This window comes from Urtica dioica, chromosome 6, assembly GCF_054948205.1.
Source record: "Urtica dioica subsp. dioica isolate 48M chromosome 6, U.dioica_male_clone48M_v1_H2, whole genome shotgun sequence".
Taxonomy (NCBI): Eukaryota; Viridiplantae; Streptophyta; class Magnoliopsida; order Rosales; family Urticaceae; genus Urtica; species Urtica dioica.
In genome coordinates, this window is record NC_142761.1 from 683,096 (window position 1) to 707,273 (window position 24,178).

General features: G+C 39.6%; 4 protein-coding genes across 5 annotated transcripts; 1 reads left to right on the forward strand and 3 right to left on the reverse strand.

Annotated features, from left to right (window-relative positions):
• The first annotated feature begins 1,792 nt into the window (after nt 1-1,792).
• LOC149392670 (DNA-binding enhancer protein-like protein) lies at nt 1,793-3,779 on the forward strand. The gene is made up of 4 exons (XM_089616509.1): nt 1,793-2,051; nt 2,184-2,239; nt 3,412-3,478; nt 3,559-3,779. The coding sequence occupies exons 1-4, from the start codon at nt 1,908-1,910 to the stop codon at nt 3,637-3,639; spliced, it is 348 nt and encodes a 115-aa protein (XP_089472635.1). The 5' UTR covers nt 1,793-1,907; the 3' UTR covers nt 3,640-3,779.
• Nucleotides 3,780-4,459: 680 nt separating this feature from the next.
• Nucleotides 4,460-9,503, reverse strand: LOC149392671 (uncharacterized). Of its 2 annotated transcripts, none has more exons than XM_089616580.1 (13): nt 8,733-9,503; nt 8,254-8,629; nt 7,067-7,637; nt 6,585-6,625; nt 6,398-6,469; nt 6,205-6,305; nt 6,040-6,118; nt 5,852-5,950; nt 5,701-5,769; nt 5,537-5,586; nt 5,361-5,442; nt 4,998-5,092; nt 4,460-4,898 (listed from the first exon to the last, which is right to left on the reverse strand). In XM_089616580.1, the coding sequence occupies exons 1-13, from the start codon at nt 9,161-9,163 to the stop codon at nt 4,772-4,774; spliced, it is 2,193 nt and encodes a 730-aa protein (XP_089472706.1). In that variant the 5' UTR covers nt 9,164-9,503; the 3' UTR covers nt 4,460-4,771. The 2 variants fall into 2 exon arrangements, with proteins under 2 accessions (XP_089472706.1, XP_089472707.1); XM_089616581.1 differs by having other exon boundaries at nt 6,398-6,466; nt 8,733-9,502.
• A 3,357-nt stretch (nt 9,504-12,860) lies between these two features.
• LOC149392672 (phytochrome B-2-like) lies at nt 12,861-18,285 on the reverse strand. The gene is made up of 5 exons (XM_089616579.1): nt 15,956-18,285; nt 15,127-15,476; nt 14,314-14,768; nt 13,937-14,221; nt 12,861-13,389 (listed from the first exon to the last, which is right to left on the reverse strand). The coding sequence occupies exons 1-5, from the start codon at nt 17,928-17,930 to the stop codon at nt 13,170-13,172; spliced, it is 3,285 nt and encodes a 1,094-aa protein (XP_089472705.1). The 5' UTR covers nt 17,931-18,285; the 3' UTR covers nt 12,861-13,169.
• Nucleotides 18,286-21,205: 2,920 nt separating this feature from the next.
• LOC149392673 (L-ascorbate oxidase homolog) lies at nt 21,206-23,501 on the reverse strand. Its single transcript, XM_089617342.1, has 2 exons — nt 22,415-23,501; nt 21,206-21,846 (listed from the first exon to the last, which is right to left on the reverse strand). Exons 1-2 carry the CDS (start codon nt 23,408-23,410, stop codon nt 21,217-21,219), a joined length of 1,626 nt encoding a protein of 541 aa, XP_089473468.1. The 5' UTR covers nt 23,411-23,501; the 3' UTR covers nt 21,206-21,216.
• Nucleotides 23,502-24,178: the final 677 nt, after the last annotated feature.

Consider the following 24,178-nt stretch of genomic DNA (forward strand, 5'->3'; position numbering starts at 1 on the left):
TCTTTTTATGAAATGCCAACTCTCTCATGCAAATTGCATGCACCTAATGTCACTCTCCCTTTCCACTGATATCATTATATTTATGTGAAATATAATATTGGATAGTTTGCTAAGTCAAATATTCAACTAACTTGAGTTATTGGTCCTTTGAAAATAAGGCATATATTTCCGGTATATTGAGTCTCTCATATATTTAATACATTCCCTACCATATATTGTTACGCATAAAAGTCAAATAAATTAGCCTAATAAAACAACTGTTGAACATGAAGACATATATGATAACCTTAATATTAATATGTTCACATTGTATTGTGTGATAGTACTTCACATTCTTTTCTGGCCGACTTATAAAAACCGGTCTTTATTGTAGTGATATGACGTATATCAATAATGAAAAATAAATTAGTAAAACGCTATTTTTTTGTGACTAATATGATTTCTTGACTAGGCTTAGTTTGAGTGGCAAAACTTCTTGCCCATGAAATGGTTTTTGTGAGAAGGAATATTTCAATTTCTAAAAAACACAATACTCACGTTTGAAGATTATATTTCATGCTTAAATGTTCAATATAATTAATGATATGGTATATAATGTAAAATTAAATTATTTAAGAAAAAAATTAATTTATTGTGTGTGTCGATAATACAATAATTTTGATGAATTATATACAAAGATAAGTCATTCAGTTGGCAGTACTCACCCAAAATAAATGAAAAAAAAGAGAATCGTTATATTTTAATTTAACACGGAGAAGATATATAATATATTTTTAAAAAAATTAGTAACTGTTAAAAAAAAGAATAATAATTTGAAGTTATTTTTCTTATAAGTAAAAGATCTCCCGATCAAATATGAAATTATGTTTACTCGGTTTAAATATCCATTTCCCTCTTTTTTTTTTTTTTTTTGCTAGAATTGGAACTCCATTATTTTACACATTTATACAAGTCCTTTAACGTAAAAAGACGTGCTTCGAAGGATTGCTAAATAACTCCGTGTTCTCGAAAATTCGAGGCACTAGAACCCAAAACAATAAAAAAAATTTAAAAAATTATGAACAGAAAAAAAAAGTTGATTATGTATAACTGAAAAAGACATTGATCTTATCGCAATAAAAGTTTTAGACACACAATTGATCTTATCGCAATAAAAGTTTTAGATACACAATTGATCTTATCGCAAGTTGAGATGGCGGGCGATGAAGATGCTTGATTTCAACAATTTTTAGCTTGCACTGACAAATCAAGAATAAAGACACTCATATTGAACTCCAAAAGGCATTAATTGAGCATTTGTGGAATGAATATACTAATTCCGATAATTAATATGATGTAATCTATCTTTCAAATGTATGTTCTTGATGTTTAATTATCTAAATGTAATATATTTTCTTTTAGAGTAATGTAATTTTTATTTCAATTTATTTATTTATTTTAGTTTTTTTATTAAATATTAGTGAGTAATAAGTAATTTTAACCACTTAATTAAAAAATACAAACATTATAATTACTCATTGAAATATTTATTAATAAAAGGATTGTATAGTTTTAATAATATAATAATGGTGAATAATATTTTTAGTTTGAAATTTGGTATTGTGGTTAAAGTTGGAAAAAAAAAATTTGGTGCTAAATCAACGCAAAATATAATGCATTAAAAAACACACATTATTATTATTTTATTTTTTTAATTATGGGCAAGCTGACCTTGGGCTTGTAATGGAAAAAGCGCAAGACAAAGGATAACAGATAAATGGGCTAAAATGGGCTTTTGATTATCTAATTTGGGCCTCTACGATCCTAGGGCTTCACATATTCTTCTTCTCATTGTTCCTCGCTCAAGCTCTCTGCGATTCCGAAGCAGAAATCGGTGAGTGAGTGAGTCAATCTGAACTCGGAAGAAAATGGAAGGAAATGTGGGAGCTTCAGCAGAAGGCGATGTGGAGAATTTCGTGGACTCGAAAGACATGCAACAACAGAGCAAGGCTTTCGATAAACTCACCGACCGAGTCGAGGATCGCCAACTCGATTCCACTCGGGTTCAAGAGGTTAAATATCAAATCGAATCGTTTTCACTCTCTTTGTTTGTTGATTGATTATTTCGCTGTTGAACTCGAACCGATGAAAAACAAAAAGAAATTCATTTATTTTATTTTTTTATTTTTTTATTTTTTGGTCAGGCTATGGCGTCTATTGGTGCTTCTTCTGAAGCGGACCGGAATGCCATGAGATTAAGGTTTGATTCGAATTTCATTTTTTTTTTTTGGTAATTCAGTATATTTATTTTGCCTACTATTATTAGTTTGGAGACAAAATTCTCAATTAAGTGGAAAAGTGTCCAGCTTCTTAGAATTTAGAGAGGTCAGTGTTTGGCATTGTATTGGACCTTCAGGTATATATATATATATATATATATATATATATATATATATTATTTTAAATAGGACTACGATCATTATGCAGCCAAAATCCCTTCAATGTCATTAACAATACTATTTTGGACCTACTATGTAGCTGAGATGAAAATTGTTTTCTATTACATGTAGTAAACAATACCATTAAGAAGCCAAAACTCAAGCTCACAGATGTATAAACAATTGAGATGGGTCACAAGTAGTCCAAGATTAAAAAAATACTCTGTATCGATGCGAAATTCAATTTTTCGGTAAAAAAAGAAAAAGAGCAATAACGATAGCTACGCAGTATATAGTTATGCAAGCAATAAGCATTTTTCAATTCAACGCCCATCAATAACCGGTAAAGTCGGTATTGGTATTTCAAACAACTATGAAATACACGGTATATTTCAATAAAATAAGGGTATTGGTTTTGATATTCTCTACGGAGCTTCGTATGATGATCATGCTTGGCAAGCCATGTAAAGCTTATGACTTTCTAGAATTCCCATAGATAGTATTTGTAATTGCGATGCTTGGATTTATTGATAATGGTTGTGAATTGGGAGTCACACCACATTTGATGTGTAAAGCTCTCTCATGTAGTATAATATTTTGTGTACCGTCTCAACTGGGATATGTATTTCTTCACATTTTGGTCAGAGGAGACACATCACAAGTCTATGCCAATCTCTATTGCTCTTCTCTAGGTCTATATAGTGTCGTTATTATGCTATTTCGAGAACAAGTTTCTTGGGAGTTATAACCCATGTGCGTAGCTCTCTGAAATAAGTTATGTTCAAATCTTGACAGAACACAAGCCTTCTTATTATGCCAATCGATATCGCTTTTTCACTAGGTCTAGTTATTGCTCCGAAAAAGCTTAATCAGCGACCAATTGATGTTGTCACTATTATGCTATTTCGAGAACAAGTACTTCTAGTTTTTGGCATGAGAAACAATGTTAATCATGGTTTCACTGCTCACGAAATTGTTTTCTTTCTTTCTTCAGAGAGAGAGAACTGGCTGCTGTGAAAATCAATGCAGGCGATGTGGACATAATCGCAAATGAGCTTGAGGTACTACTTATTGCAAATGTTTGAAAAATATTAACGCTAATTGTGAAATCCTAATTTGGGGTTTTTTGGTGAAATTACAGCTGGACAAGAAGGTGGCGGAGAGAAGCTTGAGAGAGCACAAAGGCGACGCCGTTGCCGCTATTCAACACTTGCTTCGCTAAATACAAAACACCCATTTTTTTTAGCTTGTTTGTAGCCGGAAATCGGTTCCATTACACCTAATTACTATAAAATCCTATGTATTAGAACCTTTTTGTTTTAAAAAAGTTTTTGTTATTATAAGAGAGCACATATTATCGTCCATGCCATCCCATTTTGCTTGCCTAATTGTCCCGGGCAGGGGTTGAAATAATCAGCATCAGAGTAAATTTTTTATTTATCAAATACGAGTAAAATTTGAATATTTATATTTAAAATATTTTTTAAAAGAGAGTTTGTATTTGTATGAAATTCAAAATACTTGAATATTTATAGAATACTGTTTTTTTATTATATTAATTATAAAAATATCTGTCTGTATATCCACCGATAAATAGTTACCTCAATAAATAACTATTGCTAACGTATATAAAAATAATTAAAATATAGTTTCAAAAAGTAAAATAAAAGAATTAGAAATTAGTATCAATTTTTTAATCCTTGTCCCAAATCTGAGCTGGAGATGAAATCAAGTTGGAACTATTTGACGAACAATAAAAGGTTATAGTTGAATTTGGATTGCGTCATTTATTAAAAAAAAAAAAAAGGAAAAGCTTTTTAGGGACCAATCAAAGACAAAAATGCATGGCCATTCAATTTTTTTCCTTCTTTTTTTTCTTTCAATGAACTGTCGATACAGCAATTTCCAGCTCCAAAAAGTGGTCCTGGCAAGTTGGCAATTCATTTCTGAATTCTCAACACAAAATCATAGAAAAAAAAGGGACATTAATGATATGATGATCGAGCTTTTCCTTCACTGACCACACAAACAACTCTTCAAGCTTGATATGAATCTGATGACGTCATTCTTTCTCATATATACCTTTGAAAAATCACACCAACTACTCAACTTGCTCTTCTTTTCTCTACTTGAATCACCAAAACCACAAACCCAATCTTAGACACAAATCTGTGCCTCTTTCCCCTTTATAAATTATATAAATACACTACGAAAACGGGTCCCGAATATCTACCAAAAATGGCTACACTTCGCCGGATAACTTCTTTTTTTTTTTTGCCCGAAGAAGCAGCGAAAAAACCCGAGAGAAATGTACACAAATATATATATATAAAAAAAAAAAAACAAGCTTTTTATCATAGATCCTTTTGAGGGTTTTCTGCGGCAACGGAACGCGAAGCTTGGAACTGAAGATTGTACTGTTTGTGCAGATCTCTCAGTCTCTCGAGCAGTTCTTGGAACATCGGTCGCTGAGTCGGGTCACTAAAAAAAAAAAAAATTAAGGACCGAAACTATTGATAAACACTTGAGACTTACTAAGACTTTGGAATTATAATTAATGATAAAAAAAAAAAGTCATACGTGTGCCAACAGCTCTCGATTATGGAAGTCCATTGCGGGTCAATGTCTTTGGGAATCTCGAGTCTTTGGTTCATAAATCCCACCGCACCGACCACCTGCAAATTCATCAATCAACATAGAATTTTTTTTTTTTTTTTCTTAATTATATAGGTATATAAAAGATCAATTTCTATTTTATTAGATTAATAAAATAAAAATAAAAGACTTAGGATAAACAACATAAAAATATTTATGTAATAATTTTATCATATAAACAGAATAAAATGCTACGAATGCAAAATAATAATAATAATTATAAAAATTAGGCTGGGCCTTGTTAACTTATATGTATGTATGTATGTATGTATGTGTGTGTGTGTGTACCTGCATTGAGTTGAGATTATCCCACGGAATCTTCTCCGTCGCAAGCTCCCATAGAATCACCCCGAAGCTGTACACATCGGACCTGTACGTAATTTTCCACCAATTACGATGTTGCCCCTAGTAGCCAATGAGAAGTCGGATAAAAATGAAAAAAAAAAAAAATGAAAGGAACTTACTTTTCGTCTGAGGGTTCATTGCGGAGGACTTCTGGTGCCATCCATTGAGGCTAACGAAACAAAAAAAAAATATAAAATTAATTGAATAATAATCGAAAAACTATTCGAGAGCTTGACATTCTTTTTTGCAGCTTAATCACAAATTCCGAGTGCTAATCGAGTACCGTTCCCTTCCCGGTCTTGGTATTGAGATAAGTTTCGTGCTTGAGACGCGAGAGTCCGAAATCGCCAACCTAGTTTTTGGAAAATCGATAACATCAAGACCCGTACCAATTTTTTATTTTTATAAATTAAATAAATAAATCAATGGCATACTTTGACTGTCCAGTTCTTATCAACTAGAAGGTTTGAAGACTTCAAATCTCGGTGAATGATGGGAGGATTAAAATGATGAAGATAATTCACGCCCCGAGCCTATACAGAAGATATTAACAGAAATTTAGTGTACACAAAATGATAATTTTTTTATTTTTATTTTTTTTAAAATTCACGCGAAAACTCACAATATCCAAAGCCATATGAATTCTCCTTCTGAAGTCTAGCTTTGATGGATTCCTTTGCAGCAAACGGAACAAGCTTCCACTGCATAACATTTGAATAGTTCTTTAGTCCGAATATATATAAAATAAAAAAAGAATACATAATTTAAATATTGAATTAAAACACACCGCGGAAGAAACTCCGTGACAATGCAAAGACGCTCCGGAGAAGTCACGGCTCCCATAAATAGAAGGACGTTTGGGTGTCGAAGCCGTTTCATAAGAGAAACCTTTTAAAAACCCCCCAAAAAAAAAAAAAAAACTATAATTATTATTTCGCTATCGTGATAAATTATCTGCACAGCCAAAAAAGAAAACACACCTCTTGTCTGAAGGAGAGAATAACATCCTCCGAATATTCTTGCTTCGAGAACACCTTGACTGCGACGTCCTGCTACATAATTATATAATTAAACCACCAAATATACTCAAAACCTTTTTTCATCTCCGAGTAAAAGACTTGACCTTTAATTGAATAAGAGCATAAAGATAGAGAAAATAGTACATACTGATCCGTACCACAGACCATGATACACAGTTCCGCAAGAGCCTGCATAGACAGAGAGCAATGAAAAAAAAATCAAATCTTTATCGATAATCTACGACCACAAATTACTAATATTATTTGATAAGCTCGGACTGTAAAAAAAAATATAACTAATTTCCATTTCAGTAGAAGAAGATACAGTCCGGGTTTGCTCCGAACTCAAATTACAAAAAAAAAAAAAAAATGATGAATTTGGCTCACAATTCGATAGCTTAATCAATCTCTATCAAATTACATGTCCACGACTAAAGAAGAGAAATTTACCTCCAAAAAAAAAAAATACTAATATCCATTTGATCTCGATACAAAAGATGAAATCAAAAGATGAACTCGATACAACCCGGGTTTAGCTCCAAACTCAAATTACGAAGGAAAAAAAAAATACTAATTGATAAACTCGGTTCACAATTGGATAGCTAACTAATTGATTTGATTTGATCATACCTTGGCCGATCTGGTCTCCGATGGTCAAATCTTCCCAGAGAATCTCGTAGTCGAGGCAATCCGTATCAATGTCGACTTTGTTCAACGCGCTGCTCGTTGTGCTCCCACAACTGCTCGCGCTACTATTGCTGTTCACGTTGCACGACGACGACCACGACCCAATCGAAGCTTCGTTATTGTAATTATTATTATTATTATTATTATTATTATTCTTGGGGTCGGTGACGACGTCATGATCTCCGTTGTGCCAAGGCCAAGCGAAACGGGCTTCCCTGACTTTTTTCCCGATCCAAGCCTCGGCTTTGGAGCTGATCATCTTCTGGATCGGGTTCTTGGGTTCTCCGGCGGACTCGTCGGTCCTCTTTTCTTCGACGGGTGTGAACACGCCGAGGGCCTCGGCTCTGGGAGTGCTGGCTCCGCTCGAGTTGGCGTCGGAGGCTTCGAAGTGGGGCCCGGCGTGGTCGGAGTAGTGACTGTCTCCGCTCCCGCCCTCTCTCTCCACATTGTTGTTGTTGTTGTTGTTCTCCGATGATCGCATTTTCGACTTCACTTTGTTGCTCACCTTCGTCGCCTGTTTTTTGTTCGTCATTATAAAAAAAAAAAAAAAAAAAAAAAATCGAGTACTTGTGAAACGAACGCATTTCCTAGATATCCAATTGATTTGGGATTTTCTGACAAATCGAGTACTTCAAAGAGAAGCGTAGAGAATGTGACGAAAGAGAGCGATTTTTTTGTTCTTTTGATTGTTTTTTTTCATTACAATTACTTGGGGCTTTTATAGAAGGCATTTGCTTAACTAAATTACACTTTAGGGATATTCATAACTACCATGATAGGACTTTAGACAATGAAATCATTAAGTTTGATTCAGAGGTATAATTTTTTTTTTTTTTTTAAATCTCGACTTCCAATAGAAGTGAGCCTAACTCACAAGCAGAAACTAGCACAAAAGTGGATGATTATTAAGTACTTATTAAAAAAAAAAACCATTGCCAACTACTATGATAGGACTTTAGAGAGTGAAATCACTAGTCAAAATAATATTCACAAGTTTGATTAAAAATGCCATGGGCCTCTCGAATACTATTTTCGTTTTATCGATGAAATTCGAACAAGTTTGATTTAGAGGTATAATTTTTTTTTTTTTTTTTTTTTTTTAAGTCTCAACTTCCAATGAGCAGACTGACCAAATTGGTGATCTTGGAGGCGATCGCGGCTTGCAAAGGCTGGTCGGGGTCGAGGCCGAGCTTGGCGCTCATGGGGTTCTTGGGCTGAGCCACGAAGCCCATCTCTCGGTAGGGCCGGGAATCGCCGGAGACGCAGATGATTCCGACGAGAGCTCCGTCGTCGTCGTAGAACGGAGTGTTGGTGGCAACGATCACGAACCGATTCCCGGCCTTGTTCTTCACCGGAAACTGCCCGGTCCAGCTCTCGCCCAACATCACTCGCTCGATTATGTTCTTCGCCACCGCAACGTCTTGCTGGTCCACCAGAAGCTCCACCGCGTTCCGCCCCAGAACCTCCGCCGGAGAGTACCCGAACATCTTCTCAGCGCTTCTGTTCCTGAAAGAAAAAAAATAACCCCAAAAAGACTCCACCTTTAACTCGAATTTTCAATTTCAATTTAGGGTTTCGGAAATTGGAATTGAAGATGTGGTTTTGGTACCAGTAGATGAGAGAGTAACGGAGATCGAAGATGTGGACGGACTGTCCCATGGACTGGAGTATATTCAAGTACTGTCTGTCGGAGAATTTCACCGCCGACGGTCCTACTCCGGCGAAGGCTAGGTCTCCGCCGCCGCGGCTCTCTCTCTGCAGCGGCGAGGAATGCCGGAACGACGCCGAGCCTTCGAGTCCGGCGGGTCTCCGGCGGCGGGGAGAGTCGGCGAGGCGAGAGCGCTGGGGAGAAATCGAGTGAGATCGACGGCTGTGATTGTGGTGGTGGTGGTGGTCGGAGACGGCGGTGGAGGGGGATTCTGGGCCGTCGGATCGGTGGCGGTTCATGATGAGCTTAGACATCTCGTTCTTGAGGTGAGCGTGACCGGCTTCGAGCTCCTCGATCTTCTTCAGAAGCTCCTCCGCCGGCGGAGACTCCATTGACGGTCAGGAATCAGGATAGTGACAACAGAGCATATACCACAGAAAAAAAAAAAAAAAAAGTTTCAGTCTTTCTTTTGTTTTCTTTTTTTTTTTTTTTAAAGAAAGGGTCTGACTTTGCAGCGAAGAATGAAAGAATTGAGAAATGGATTTTTGTTTGTGGGAAGTGAAGTGATGAAATGATGATGATATTTGCTTTTGTGTTATATTCTCTCTCTCTCTCTCGCTCTATCTCTCTGCTTTTTTATCCTCTTCTCTTTTTTAGCCTAATCAAGACTTTTATCTTCTTCTTCTTTTTTTGGTTTTTTTTTTTTTTTTATTAGTTAGGTTGCTCTATCCACTCCTTTTTGTTATCTTGATTTGGAGCTTGGTCTTACTCTTTGGACTTATAAAAGTTGTTATTATTGTCTCAATTCTACAACACTTTGATTTTTAGTCAAGAAAGAGAGAGACAAAAACAGCTTAAGTGGGGAAACAAAATAGTGTATTCACTCAATTGAGATCAAAGTAAGATCGGGGTAAATAAATGTATTTTTTTTAGTTTAGAAGAAGAAAATTTAGATTGTTTTCCTTTTTGGTGAATAAATATTTTTTGTTACGGATTTTTATTAGTTCCTCCTATTTTTAACCTGATTAAAGTTTTTTTTTTTATTGGATAATTCATGTGCTTTATAAATCACTTATTGGTTTCCTCTTTGTTAGTTCCTCCTATTTTTACCCAAGCTTATTTCCTCTTTGTTTCTCAACTAAAATTAATAAAGCAAAATTTTCTTGGTATCGATCGTCTCAAACTCTCAATCGAACTATTGAGAGAACATTATTAAATTATTAATTATCATTACAAGTTTAGGGGTGTCTTTTCATTCACGCGATTAATTGGGAAAGTGAATATTCTTACGTATGATTGACTAAGGATAACCGCTTTGGCATCCAATAACATAGCGCGTGTGATAAACGCGACTTGCTTATTTGAATACCTTTTGCTATCTTTAGGCCTACCTATTTATTTCCACTTCATTCTTTCTTTCTTTTTTTGCCCTTTAATTTTAGACCATGCAAAATGTTGCAAGTAAAGTTGGAAACTTTTTTTTTTTTAATCAAATCCTAGTCATCAATTGCAATTTTTTGTCCATGAAATTTAGCATCCCTTTATTTGCCCAACTTGATCTGATTTTTATGTCAGCATTTATTGATGCAGAGGAAAAATATATCACCTTATCGATCAATTTGCGATAAGCCAAAAGTTGAGTCAAGACTTGCAATGGAAGAAATCCACTTGGACCAACTTTTTGGACATCCTTATAGGACCTATCAAGAACTTGCCAATTTTTTTGTGTTGGTAAAACAATATAATTAAGAGGAATTCTCTTTTCGCGGATAGACAATTAAGGCCAAGTTTGTGGGCTAATTAAGGCTCACGGATAAAATGTGGAGATAAGAGCAAGTTGTGACATGACTTAGTAGAGGTGGCGTCTAAATCATCTAGGGTTGAATTGTTACCTTTTTAATGGGGTTAAATAAATCCAAGGAATCAACTATTAATTGCGTTCATTTTAATGGTACATAACTCTTCTATTTTGACCACAAGTTTATGAACCCAATTGAAAGCGTTGACTTTATTTATCTCTCCATCTCTTTACTCTTTCTAATTCTAATTACGTTTCTTTCTTTATATCTTTAAGCACTCTTAATTGCTTATACTCTTTCCCCCATAACCAATTTCACATTTGTAAGCGACTCTCTCCTCTCCTCGATATTTTTTTTGTTAGACAATCTCTCTCCTCTCATTAACTATCAAAGAACATTAGTTCTCTCACTAAAACTCTGTTTTCTTTTTTAATAATCTTTTTGTGTCCACAGCATGACGAGATCATGGGCGTGCAAGCACACAATTTTAAGAGTTGAAAATTACAACAAAATTAAATAATTTTTTTCGGGTACAATATGTGTGTTATTCACAATATCAATAGGGATAATATATTAGTACCATTAATTAGGGAGAACCAAAGTGAAACTTCCATTAAGGACATCACTGCTGAATAATGATAAATAAATAAAATCACTTTTATATACCGAATATAAAAGAGTCTCATGCCGTGAATGGAACAAATCTTATATCCTCTACAAATTCCATGAACACAAAACATTTCTCATCTTTAAATATGAAAATTGACTGACTTGGCAAGTTAACCCTGCAAAAGCCTTTCATCGGCTAATTCTCCTACAAATTGTTTATTTTATGGGCTAGCGAAATAGCCAAAATGAAACTATGAATTTTTTTTAGCCTATGTTTCACAACTTTTAGGGAAATAGCCAACATGATTATGTGATAATAATTAAAGTCTTATTTACCCTTATTTATTAATAAATTCGTCATTTTCTCTCTCTTATTTTTTTCCTACACTTTTTTTACATAAAAACTTCAAAAAACCATATCTATCTCATATGAACTCGAAATTGAGTGATTCCAAATCCTACGGATTCGTGACGCCAAGATCTTCAAAAATAGATCCATTGTGTTTGATGAAAAATAATGTTTAATACCATAGATGTAGAAAAATCTACCTTAAATATGGAAATAACATAAATTTTTTGAAATTATAAAAAAAAATGGAACTGTAAATATGATGCATTAAACATAATTTTTCATCAAACACATTGGGTCTGTTTTTGAAGATCTCGACGCCACGAATTTGTAGGATTTGAAATCACTCAATTTCGAGTTCGTATGAGAAAGATACGAATTTTTGAAGTTTTGATGCAAAAAAAATTATTTGAAAAATAGGAGATAGAAAATGACGAATTTATTAATAAATAAGGGCAAATCAGAGTTTAATTATTGCCACATATGTCATTTGGCTATATCCCTAAAAATTGTCAAACATAGGTTACATCCAAAATCACATGTTTAAAGTGACCTAGTTAGTTACAAATCTCTTATTTATTTTATTATTATTATTATTATTATTATTATTATTAAACCTCCAAATTGTTTATTCAACAAGCAATATATTATCTCCTTCATAAACTATATTTGTGTGTGTGCAATAGTTTTGTATTATTTTGATTGAGTTAGTTAGTGATCTTCTACTAGCATCGGAATTAATTATATATTCATGTTCATCATGCTGAAAATGAAAACTTCCTAATTTTTTTTTCTTCTTTTTGGCAGTTTCATTAATCCAAATGAGTTTTAATAATATGCTATGACAGCTCACAAAAGAGAAACATCTGTATTAAAATGAAGATACACCACACACTTCCTTCTTATTAACTCTCTCTTTCATGCTCATTTATGGAAAATAATATAAAAAGCCAGCAGTTGGTCAAAATTCTACTTATGCATGTTTCCCAAATCCCAATGAAAAGAAAACATTAAAAATTAAATGAAATACTTATGTATGGAATTTATTAACCAACCATATAGAAGGCAAAGCCCAGTTTGAGTTTTATTGAAATCCCTCAGACAAATCCACATGATCCTGAGCTGCAAAGACGACGAAAAACAAAGACTGAGCCCAGAAGACATATATAAAAAAAAAAAAAAAAAAAAAAAAAAAAAATTGTAATCACACATAGTATGGGTGTTTTTTTATTATTATAATTTGATAAAATTTACAAGAGGAGGCAAAAGGAGAGGGAAACTAGTAGCACCAAATTATTCATCATGTAAAAGAACACATACTTTCACATCGAGGATAAAAATCGAACCCGATCTCCGACTTCACAATGAACTAGTACAACATTTCTCTCATCTCCGACAACAATCAACAATCTCAGATGACCACTCGGGTTCTTCTTGATAGACCCGCCGCGAATTAGCATCCGTTATATAGACACATACATACATATACATTAAGAAGCGCTCTAAGAGCCTCTGAGATTTATCATCAGCTAAGTTACATTAGAGATTATATATATATATCCTTACTCTGCGAACCAATTTGCCTTTGGTTCAACTCTAACAATCCATGGCTAGCTTAATTAGAGAGTAGTAGTGGATAGCTTAGGAGGCAAGCAAAGTATCGTCCGGAGGAATGGGAAGCTCGAAGAGAACGGAAAAGTAACATCTTTCGGACTCTCTGATGTAGTGAACGTCGCCGCCCATGAGCTTCAAGATCTTGCGGCAAATGCTCAGCCCGAGCCCTTCTCGGCTCGTCCACCGGCTCACGTCGAACATGTCTTCGATCAGCTCCGCCGGAAGCCCTTCTCCGGGGCAAACCATCCTTCACAAAATCAATCAACACCACGTTTTTTTTTTTACTCATCGTCAGTAATTTTAAGTGGGACCCACGTGTCGAAACAGACGAGTCAAACATGATTTTTACGACAGTTCGACCGGGAGACTCTGCTTCCCAAAATTTCATAATTTCGAGTGGGACCCATGTCACGAAACAGACAGGTCGACCCGGATTTTTTTTTTTTTTTTTGCTTCTCGCCCGACTAAAAGCCCACGAGGCCTGACAATTCGACCGGAAGACTTTCCCAGTGACCAAAAATTCTAGTATTTCTAAGTGGGACCCACGTGTCGAAACGTCCAGGTCAAACCAGATTCATCAATTTTTTTTTAACTGTGAGTAAGCCCTGTAGGCCCGGGCAGTTTGACGGGGAGATTCTCCTAGAGGCCCCTAGTTTCTGGGGTTTTGGGGGACTAATTGAGCCTGAGACCGTGCGCCTATTTCACACATCTCAGCATTCATCCTTAGCAGATTCTTGCTGATGCTCAAAGTCTAGCCGAAGAAACATGTAATTGCGTTTAGTGTAAGGATGTACCTGAATTCGGCGAGAAGTAGAGTTTGGGAATCGGGAGCTTTTTTGAGGGTTGAACGGACGAGAATCTCGACCCAGCCTTGAGCGTAGCGCACTATGTTCAGCAAGAACTCGGCCAACACTTGTTGGAGTCTCGCTTGATCGCCGCAAACCACCAACGTCTTGACTTCTTCGGGGATGTCGCGAACCAGCTGCAGATTCTTTTCCCTGAGCAGTATCATCACTTGGCTCATGACCGCGTTTATGACACCGCCGAGTACGAATTCCGACTTCTCGAGCTCCATCGAACTGGACCACAATCCAACGAAAAAAAAACAAATTCTATCACCAACCTTCTTAACCAAGTTTATGTATATACATCATCGTCCAAAGAAACTAACTCGCTTTCCAAGCTGTCAAGATCGATGTCCCTTACGACCTTCGACATCTGCTTCTCGCAAGCCGCGCTGGTCTCGAGAAACTGCTTCTGGTCTTCGCTCAGCTCGGTCGCCTCCCAGAGCGAGTTCGCGAATCGTATCCCGTTCAGAGGATTCCTAATCTCCTGGCAGAGATAGGCGAGCTCTTTGGTCCCCGAGAAGCTCCTCTTCGTCTTCTTCTCGTTCTCATCGTCCTCGGTTGGGTCCGCGACCTGTAAGAAGCAGAAGGCCCCGATGATGTCGCCGTCCATGTTGACCCTCTTGTTCGCGGCCAACACGACGTGGACGGGTTTCCCGTCCCTGTCGCAGAACGAGAACGGGAATCTATCTGTGTCGTGGCCTCCGATCGCACCGTGGAGCACGATCATGAACTTCGTGAGAGCGTCGGGGCCGTCGAGGCGGCATAAGCTACCGAAGACCTTGTCAGAATATCGGATACAAGGGAAATCAGATCATAATAAAAAATAAATAGATAGTCAAGGGGGTTAATAAGTATTTAAACACCCGGTTATAGAGCCCAAAAAACAACCATCAAGAGCTTTACATCATAGAGCCCCTAACCAATCCCTAGACAGAACAGAACTGATGAAGAACAGTTTTTTAAATTCCGGACACAAAGAATGAAGTTGGCTATAGAATTGGAGGCTAATTATATACAAGAGTATCTTAACACCCGGTAAAAGAGCCCCAAAAAAACAACCATCACAGCCAATAAAGATCCTTTCTTGACATCATTTTCGGTATGAATGAATAGTAGCAATTGTTGATGGGTTTTACCTCGCCGACGAGCATCTTTCCGAGGACCTCGTGCTTGGACCAGCCGGTGAGGTTCTGGATGGCGGTGTTCCACTCGGAGCAGCAAGTGTTGTCGTCAGAGGCGAAGATGGGAGGGATGAGAGGGTTTGGACTGTGGACGATGGCCTTGTAGTCGCCTTGGATGTGAATGAACTTGTCCATCACCAGCTTCTGACCCGTCACGTCTTGCCCCATGAAGCACACACCCACTATGTTGTTCGTGTAGTCTCGGCTCGAGCAAGCGTTCACCACCACAAACACCGGCTCGCCCTGCTCTTCTCCCTCGCCCCCGAATCTCTTCATCTTTATCTCCACGTTCTTGTCTTCCACTCCTGCACCCAAAAAAAAATAAAAAAATCAATCATTCATCGCGTTTTCGAGTTCAATTCTCAAGCATGTGGTCGGTTCCTAATCAGAACCTATCTTTTACATGTACATTGTCCTTGAAGATCAAAACTTTTCCTCTCACGCTTTCTATTCACAGTTCCAAGTTTCTTGAGCATCAATCTCTTGGCAACAGAATGAGGCCCAACCTATCCATGCGGTGTCGATGACTCTTAATCTATTCAATACTACGACTACCTGCCCCCCAAGTTTTTTAGTTCAATTCTAACGATCATTCACATCTGATAAGAGCAGGCACGCACATGTTCACAAACTGACCATCATTCGTCGCGTTTTCTAATCAGAACCCATCTTTTACACGTACATTGTCCTCAAAAGATCAAAACTTCCTATTGGAAATTCCAGGTTTCTTGAGCATCGAATCCCCGTTCACCTCACAATCTATTCAAACACTATTTTGGAGTACCTGTCAAAGCCCGGGAAAGCAGGCGCTGGACGGCGTGCGTGGAGTCTCCGGCGCAGACGAGGTCGTGGACGAGAGACCGCCCCATCGCCCGGTCCACCGCGAGGCCCGTGAGATCCGCCACCTTGGCGTTCCACCCGTTGATCCTCCCGTCGGCGTCGACGGCGAAGATGGGCGCCGTGGCGGTCTCGATCAGCCGCACCATCTCCCGCGCCACCGAGGTGAGCTCGTCCGCGTGGCGCCCCTCCTCGTCGGCGAGGTCCTCGTCACCGTCACGGCCTCCTCGGTGGAGCGAGTCGCGGAGGATGAGCTGGAGCGAGCGGATGGCGTCCATCTCGGGCGGGTCCCACGGGAGGCTCCGGCTCTTGACGACCTCGAGGAAGGCCTTGAAGGAGGACCTCGGGTGCATCCTCTGCCCCGCGTCCCTGTCCTCCGGCCGGTGCTTCGCTCCGCCCCATTTCACCTCTTTCGCCGTGTGGCTTCTGAACCAGAACAGAGAGTCTCCGTCTCCGTCGCCTTCGCGCCCGATCCGAGCCGCGGCCATCCCACAGACGGCGTCCCCGAGCGCCGCCGCGCCGGGGTACCCCGCGTCCGCCAGGCTGTCCGTGGTCAGCCCCGCGGACCCCGGGTGGGCCCGGTCGAGCCACCGCACGATCGCCTCGGCCTCGTCGCGGCCCGGGGACACGCCGAGCGAGTAGTACTCGCCGCCGCAGAGGAGCGCGGCCCCGTCGCACTTCACCAGGTCCATGATGGAGGGCGAGCGGGTCACGATCCCCGCCGGAGGGGAGTCTCGGAGGAGCATGTCGCAGAGGAGCGTCTGTGTCCGGAGGACCCGCTTCTCCGCGGCGGCCGAGGCGGCGGCGATTTCCATCCCGAGCTGGAGAGAGAAGGCGTGCATCAGGAACTCGCAGGCGTAGCGTAAGGGAAACGCGACGCAGCGCGGGGTAGCGTGGTGGCAGACCACGAGGCCCCAGAGCTTGTCTCCGCCGCCGCCGACCACGACCGCCATCGCCAGCGAGGCGGCCGAGCCCATGTTGGCCATGTAGCGCGTGTGGCACGCGTGCGGGGCCCGGAGCGTGGACCCCACGAGGCACAAGGGCTGCCGGAGAGACCGGTCTTGGACCACCGGGACCGGAATCGCGGAGCAATCGACGATCATTCTCACTCGGTTCTGTTTGAAGAGGAATCGCGAGGCTTGAGGGATGTCCGTGGCCGGGTAGTGGAGGCCGAGGTAAGGTTCGAGGTCGGGGCGGCGAGACTCGGCGACGACCTCGCCGTGCTCGTCGTCGTGGAAGCGGTAGACCATGACTCGGTCGTAGCCGGTGAGGTCTCGGACGGCGTCGACGACGGTGGAGCAGAGGGAAGGGACGTCGCCGCCGGGGAGGGACTGGAGGTGCGAGATCGCTCGGACGGCGAGCTTCTGTGACTGTACGGCTCCGGCGATGGAGAGAGCGGGATCGTCGGAGCGGGAGGGCTCGAGATCGAGGACCACTCCGACGTCGATGCGGTGGAGGATCGCGTAGAATGGGCGAGAGGAAGATCGGGAGTGGATCCAAACCGGATTCAGGAGAGTGATCTCTCTGGCGGCGAAGGCTTTCTCGAGCAGCGCCGCGCTCGCCGGAGTGAAGAGGAGGCGAGCGTCGCCGCCGATTCTGACGACGGAGTCGGAATCTGAGTCCGCTTCGTCGGGGACGGTGCGAGAGAGGCCTAGGGTTTCGGAGGTGTTCTCGGAGAAGGCGATGAGGCGGAACGAAGGCTCGTGGACGGCGATCATGCAGCCGAAGGGCTGGGTGTGACCGCCGCGCTGGATCGAGGAGAGGTACGCCGTGATCTGATGCTCCGCCGTGACGGCGGAGGTCAGGAGAGACTGAGCGCCGGAATCTCCTTCTCCGGCGGACTGCTCGAAGACCGCGTGGAGACGCGCGTCCACCGTGTACTGCGCTACCGCCTTCGACATTCCCGACGCCGGAGACGCCATTAACACCGATACCAAGCTCTGTGTCTCCGAACACTATCAATTTATACATCCATCGCCGTCTCTGCCGAACCCTAACCCTAACCCTAAAGGAGTTGAGAAAATTGGTAATGGTGGAGAGGAATATATGAGAAGAAGTACGAACGATTAGAGTCCATTGACACAATTCTGATCAGTGGTCCACTCTGTGCTCTCCTTTTTCTCGCCAACAATCCAACATTTCCACATCTTTCATTTTTTTTTTATTATTTATTTATTCTATCAAGTTCAGAATAATAATTAAATATTATCATGTCGTGTGTCGCTTCTTTTGTTTTCACTTTCAGTTTATTTTTTCGCACTCTGATCTGGTGACGATGTTCTGAATTTTTATTTTTTAAATTGAAATTTAAAGAGAAGCAGCCAATGAGATGCATTTATTATATTTCCCCATATCCGATCCACTGTACAAGTACACGTGTGTGTTAGTGCGTGCCTTGAATAAAATAATAATAATATGGCCGAGCAGACACATAATAGATAAAGGTTGCGTTTAATTGAGATTAAAATACTCTTTTTTTTATTTTTAGTTTTAAAACTAAACTGATTATCCGGTATTTAGTAAAACTGTTTTTACAAAAAATTTCAAAAGCGATTTTAGATTTTGTATATGAGATGAAAAAACTAGGATTCTTAGCTTTTAAAAAAATGTTTTTAAGTTTGTTATACAAATTATCGTAATATCCTCGTACAAAGTGTTTCTAAGTCATCTACATGGTATTTTAAATTATATATCCATTCGCAAATTGTGAGAATTTTTGTACCATAACACATAACTTTTCTCTCTGCCTCATCTTTTTTTCTATCTAAGAGTGAAACTTGTTCAAAAATAATTTGTGCATTTTATTGGAATGTCGTTGGCCATTGGAGTCCAATAGTAGTTTGTCTTGTTACGTTATCTTTTTCTCTTTGATTTTTTTTAGCAAAAAAATATTATTCATACATATATATGCATATAAATAAACATACTAATAATTATTATTTAATTTTTAAGAACATGTCTATTTTAGTCTTTTTACTATAATATATATATTTTACCAAACGCTAAATCAACTTTTGTTATCAGCGACAACTGTTTTATAAACAGTTTACCAAAACCTGTCAGTTTTTTTTAAAAAATAAAATCACTTTTTTGAAAAACAAAGATATACCAAACGGGGTCAAAGGCCTGTTTGTTTATTAACTTGAAAACTGTTTTTGACTTTTCTAACTTGAACAGTTTTATGAAAAAACTGAATTCACTGTTTATTTGATGATTCTCATAATATAACTAAAAAAGTTTTCAAACTGTATTCTGTTTTAATGAAGAAAATCAGAAAACAGTTTTTTGGTGTTTTTCAATTTTTTCACTCAACTTTTTTAACTTTTTTTTTCTTTTTTTTAACGGTGTTTTCCGATGAACTTGTGAACAATCATTATAACTAAAGGTACGATCATTATATTCGCAGCAAAAGACTTTCAATTAGTATATATCTCGAAGCCTAATTCTTATGTGAATTATTACACTATAATTATAAAAAACTGAATAAAAAAAACTGAAATCCTTATCAAATAGTTATTTGAAAACAATTGCATATGAAAACAAAAACAGTTAACTTATAAACAGGCCTAAAATGATAGTTTTTCTTCCATGAACTTCCAAAATCCAGCATGAGCTCTATTATTAAAGGCAATTGCTTTTTTTTTTTTTTTTATTCTATCCATTGAATTGAACCTTAATGTTAAAAAGCTTGGATCTAATTTACATGAAAATTATTCTCACGTGAAAGCAAAGCCAAGGTTTATGCCATTTTGTGAAGTTTGAACTTTGAACGAGTGAGTGCGAGTCTTTCTCCACCACAAGTGTCCGCTACGGACAAACAACTCTGAATCTAATTGTTGTTTCTTCAAATAATCAATGTGCATATACAGTGTATATGTATGGAAACAGAGACAGAGAGAGGAAAGATCGAGAAGGCACATGAAATGAAATGAAATGTCTTTTTCTATTTATTACCGACAAACACCTGTCCCTTCACATAATAACCTTAATTTTATTGTTGACTAAGACAAAATAATATTGTTTATGTGACAAGATAGAAGACGCATCATAATCAAATTATGGTTATGAAAATAAAAACTCATCTCATTCATAAAACCAATTAAGAAAATAAAAATTCATTTTTACACATTGTGGTTGAAAATAAAAACTCATTTTTACACAAACTCTCAACTCTCACATTGTGATGGTGGAGTGGATCAATCATAATGAACATTTTTAAAAATGTTTTACTGAGTGTTTGAAATTTTATGTGCTATTCATTCTTTGTTAAAAACATGCACAATATACGAGTAATTATTTGTATCTAGTGTTAGAGAGACTTAAATCTATGATGTATTTTATAGAATGTTATTCTCCTGAAATCGATGGTATTTTACCCTATATTTAATGGAAGTTCCGTGCATTTTTTTCTCAAAAAAACAAATATCACTTAAAATTTATGAGGCAGCCAACTCAGCTATTTTATTTATAAAAATGAAAAATAACTTTAAGAGGATAAACTTGTCGTCTAATTTATGCTTACTTTCATTATTGTGTTGAAAAGGACAGAAAACTTATCCCCTTGTAAAAGCAGTTGGTTACAAACTTACATACAAACATTACTATTTGCCCTGCCATAAGCTAGCAATGGTAAACAACAATCATCTTAGCGCCGTTAAAAATCAAAGTAAAAAAAGGTAAAAATAAAAAAATCTTTCAAAAACAGAATTGCTCGTGTAAAGAAGAAGAAGAGCACACCAAACTCAAAGAGTACTCCCTCTCTCTCGCTCACAAATAGCAATTTAAAAACGTAAATATGGCTAATTTGCTAATTATTTTGTTTTTTTGAAAGATCAATCGCATTGCATTGGATTTGAAAGGCGAGAGTAAGAGAAGCGTACATGACAAGAACGGATAATATATGTTTCCATGTATAAAAAGGGAATGGTGCAACAAATGTTACAAGTGACTCTCTCTCTCTCTCACAAATAGCAATTTAAAAACGTAAATATGACTAATCTGCTAATTATTTGTTTTTTGAAAGACCAATTGCATTGCATTGGATTTGAAAGGCGAGGAGAGTAAGAGAAGCGTACATGACAAGAAAGTATAATATATGTTTCCATGTATAAGAAGGGAATATATAGTGCAACAAATGTTACAAGTGATATAGTGGTTGAAAAATACAAAAAAAAAAAAAAAAATTGATGAATGTAAAATAGTGGGGTCTTATATGGTGTAGGGAGGGGGCTTGGGGAGGTGGGTGACGAGGCCGCAGAGGAGAGCGGAGTCGGGGATGTTGTACTCGTCCCTGAGCGACCTCGCCGGAGAAACGACGCTGATGTAGAGTTGTTGACCCAAGTAGCGATTCTCGGCCACCTCCGACCTGAGGTTCCACATCCCGGCGTTGTCGAAGCTGAGCAGCACCGCCGCCCACGACTTTGGGAACACCTGCACCGTGTGCCTGCTCACCGCGTCCCGAAGATTGTAGTTCCCACGCTTCCCCGGGGCCCACTTCCCCGGCTCCACCGCCACCGCAAAGAAGGCGTACCCGTCCAAATGCCACGACTGCACGCTCTTCTCGTCGTTCTCGAATATGATCTCCACGAAGTTGCGGTGCTCTTGCCTCACCACGCTCGGCGCGGTCACCGCCGCCTTCGTTGGGGGCGGCATCACCGCCTCGTCGTAGCGGAATACCTTCTTCGCGACGCCGAAGTACTCCGCCAGCTTCACCGGCGTGGCCCCGTCCACGTGCGACACGCCGTTGACACCGTATCGCAGCTTCCCGCCGCTCCTCCACGCCGAGTTCGCTAGCCTAATGGTGCGCGTGATGTTGATCTTCCCGTAGTGGTACGAACCCTACAGGTAAAGGTGGGCGAAACGGTTAAATTGCTTAAATTTTTTTAGTCATTTTTAGACGGTATGTTCAAAAACGGTTGAAGGTTTAACCGGTAAACCGTGATTTTTTTTAATTAATTAAGGAAAAATTGTACAAAATAGTTATTTGAAACTAATTGATTAATAATATAGCTCAAGTTTCAAATTTTCAGCAAAGTAGACAAAGTTACGTCGTCAAATCTTTTTTTACATCAGGATTAAATTTTTTAACAATTATTATAAGCATTTTATCACTTTCACAAATATTAATCCTATGATTAATTTTGTTTTTGAAATCTGATTAGTACACATTTTGGCTATTCCTCTAATTTTAGGCAAACCTTGGTTATTTTGCAAATCTTTAACTTTAAATCGGCTATTTAGTCAAATCACTCATTAATTAATTGTTTTGGTTAACCATGCATAAAAATAGTTGGTTGACCATGAAATAACCAGTTAAAATTAACCGCTTGATTAATTTTAACCTTGAAATAATCGGTCAAAATTAACCGCATGGTTAATTTTAACCGGATAAAATGTCCATCTTTACCTGCGGGTTGGGCCGCGCAGCGCTAGCCGTCAGGTTCCAGCGGAAGGACCGGAACTGGCTGAGGGACCAGGCCCACCCCGCGGGGGGGCCGGGGATAGGGACGTCTTTTGCATTCGCGCGTGAGCCGAGGTAGCGGAGGTAGGCGCGGGCGGAGAGGACGCGCTTGGTGAAGCGCGTGGAGGCCACGATTGAGTAGCGCGCGGAGCGCCTACTGGCGGTGACGAGCACAGAGAAGCATTGCCCAACGTGCACGTCGAGCGACTCGTACGTGTTCTGCACCGTGTGGGAGCCCTCCATCTCCACCAGCTTCATGGGGTGGCCCTGGATGCGGAAATTGAGGGTGTTCTTCATCCCGACGTTGCACACCCTCAGTTTGTACGTCTTCCCGGGCTTCACGGAGAGCGAGGTGCCCTCGCTCTTCCCGTTGATGAGCACGCCGTCGGGGCGGCCCAGGGAGCGGCCGCTGTCGAGGAGCCTCTTGAGAGCGGCGTGGCCCTTGGAGTACCAGTCCCCGATGAGGATGGTGTAGTCGTCTTCCGGGTCGGCGTAGGGGACGGGGATGAGGAGCCGACTGTTGACCCTCAGGCCGCCGAAGCCGCCCGAGGCGCGGTGGAGCGCGGTGGAAGGGTAGTAGAAGAAGGATCCGATTTGGTCCTTGACCTGGAACCGGTACGTGTAGTTCGTGCCGGGGAGGATCGGGCAGTTGGTCCCCGCCACGCCGTCCTGCCACGAGTTCTTTCGGTGCTGGACCCCCATCCACGTCAGCAAGAAAGGCTCGTCGAGGCCGTTGAAGACGTTGACGACGATGTTGTTGTTGGTGGTGGAATTGATGTTGGGACCCGGGAACTGGCCGTTGATGAGGATTCCCCGTTGAGGGACTCCCAACGGAGATATGGTTCCGTACGTGACCTTCCACGTGAAGAACAGATACGGGTCCTCCGCCCCCACACACGCCGCCGATGCCAACGCTAACGCTAGCGCCAACGCCAATGCCATAATTGCCTCTCTTTTTGTTTACTTTTTTTTTTTTTATGTGTCTATCTATCTATGTATTGATTACATGCGTGCATGACATGGTATGGCTTTGCACGGCGTTGCGTTGGATATATATAAATACAAAAAAAGAATTAGAAAAAAAAGGGGGGTTTTGAAACCATAATAACTAAATTTGTTTATTATTAAATACACGGTTTTTGGTTTTATAAAAAGACTCCACCATTCATTGCGGTGGCTCCTTGTTGTGCGCTTTCCCCATCATAGTTGTCTAATTATAACACACGGCCACCTCATTATCTATTACTTGAATCGAAACTTAATGTTAAAAAAGCTTTGGATCTAAATTTACATTAAAATTATTCTCACGTGAAAGTAAAGCCGAGGTATATATGCCACATTAGTGTCCGCTACGGACAATCTGAATCTAATTGTTGTTTCTTCGATTAATCAATATGCATATACAGTATATACACACATATATGGAGAGAGAGAGAGAGAGAGAGAGAGAGAGAGAGAGAGAGAGAGAGAGAGAGAGAGAGAAGGCACATGAAATGAATTAATGAAATGAAATGTCTTCTTCTACTTGTTAGAGACAAACACCTGTCCCTTCACATAATAACCTTAATCTTTGTGATAACTAAGACAATATTATAGTTTATGTGCCAAGATAGAAGACACATCATAATCACATTGTGGTTAAAAAAAACTCAATTTTTACACAAAAGCATAATTTGATGCTATCGACTCTCATTCATAACACCAACGGTT

Coding starts and splice junctions, on each gene's coding strand:
- LOC149392672 (XM_089616579.1), bottom strand. CDS start 17,930: ATGGCGTCTCCGGCGTCGGGAATGTCGAAGGCGGTAGCGCAGTACACG. Junction 14,769..15,126: donor GAAAGATGCTCGTCGGCGAG/GTAAAACCCATC, acceptor TATTCTGACAAG/GTCTTCGGTAGCTTATGCCG. Junction 13,390..13,936: donor CTACTTCTCGCCGAATTCAG/GTACATCCTTAC, acceptor GATTTTGTGAAG/GATGGTTTGCCCCGGAGAAG.
- LOC149392670 (XM_089616509.1), top strand. CDS start 1,908: ATGGAAGGAAATGTGGGAGCTTCAGCAGAAGGCGATGTGGAGAATTTC. Junction 2,240..3,411: donor CGGAATGCCATGAGATTAAG/GTTTGATTCGAA, acceptor TTCTTTCTTCAG/AGAGAGAGAACTGGCTGCTG. Junction 3,479..3,558: donor TAATCGCAAATGAGCTTGAG/GTACTACTTATT, acceptor GTGAAATTACAG/CTGGACAAGAAGGTGGCGGA.
- LOC149392671 (XM_089616580.1), bottom strand. CDS start 9,163: ATGGAGTCTCCGCCGGCGGAGGAGCTTCTGAAGAAGATCGAGGAGCTC. Junction 5,587..5,700: donor CCAAGACCGGGAAGGGAACG/GTACTCGATTAG, acceptor TTGTTTCGTTAG/CCTCAATGGATGGCACCAGA. Junction 5,443..5,536: donor AATGAACCCTCAGACGAAAA/GTAAGTTCCTTT, acceptor AATTACGTACAG/GTCCGATGTGTACAGCTTCG.
- LOC149392673 (XM_089617342.1), bottom strand. CDS start 23,410: ATGGCATTGGCGTTGGCGCTAGCGTTAGCGTTGGCATCGGCGGCGTGT. Junction 21,847..22,414: donor CTGCGCGGCCCAACCCGCAG/GTAAAGATGGAC, acceptor CTTTACCTGTAG/GGTTCGTACCACTACGGGAA.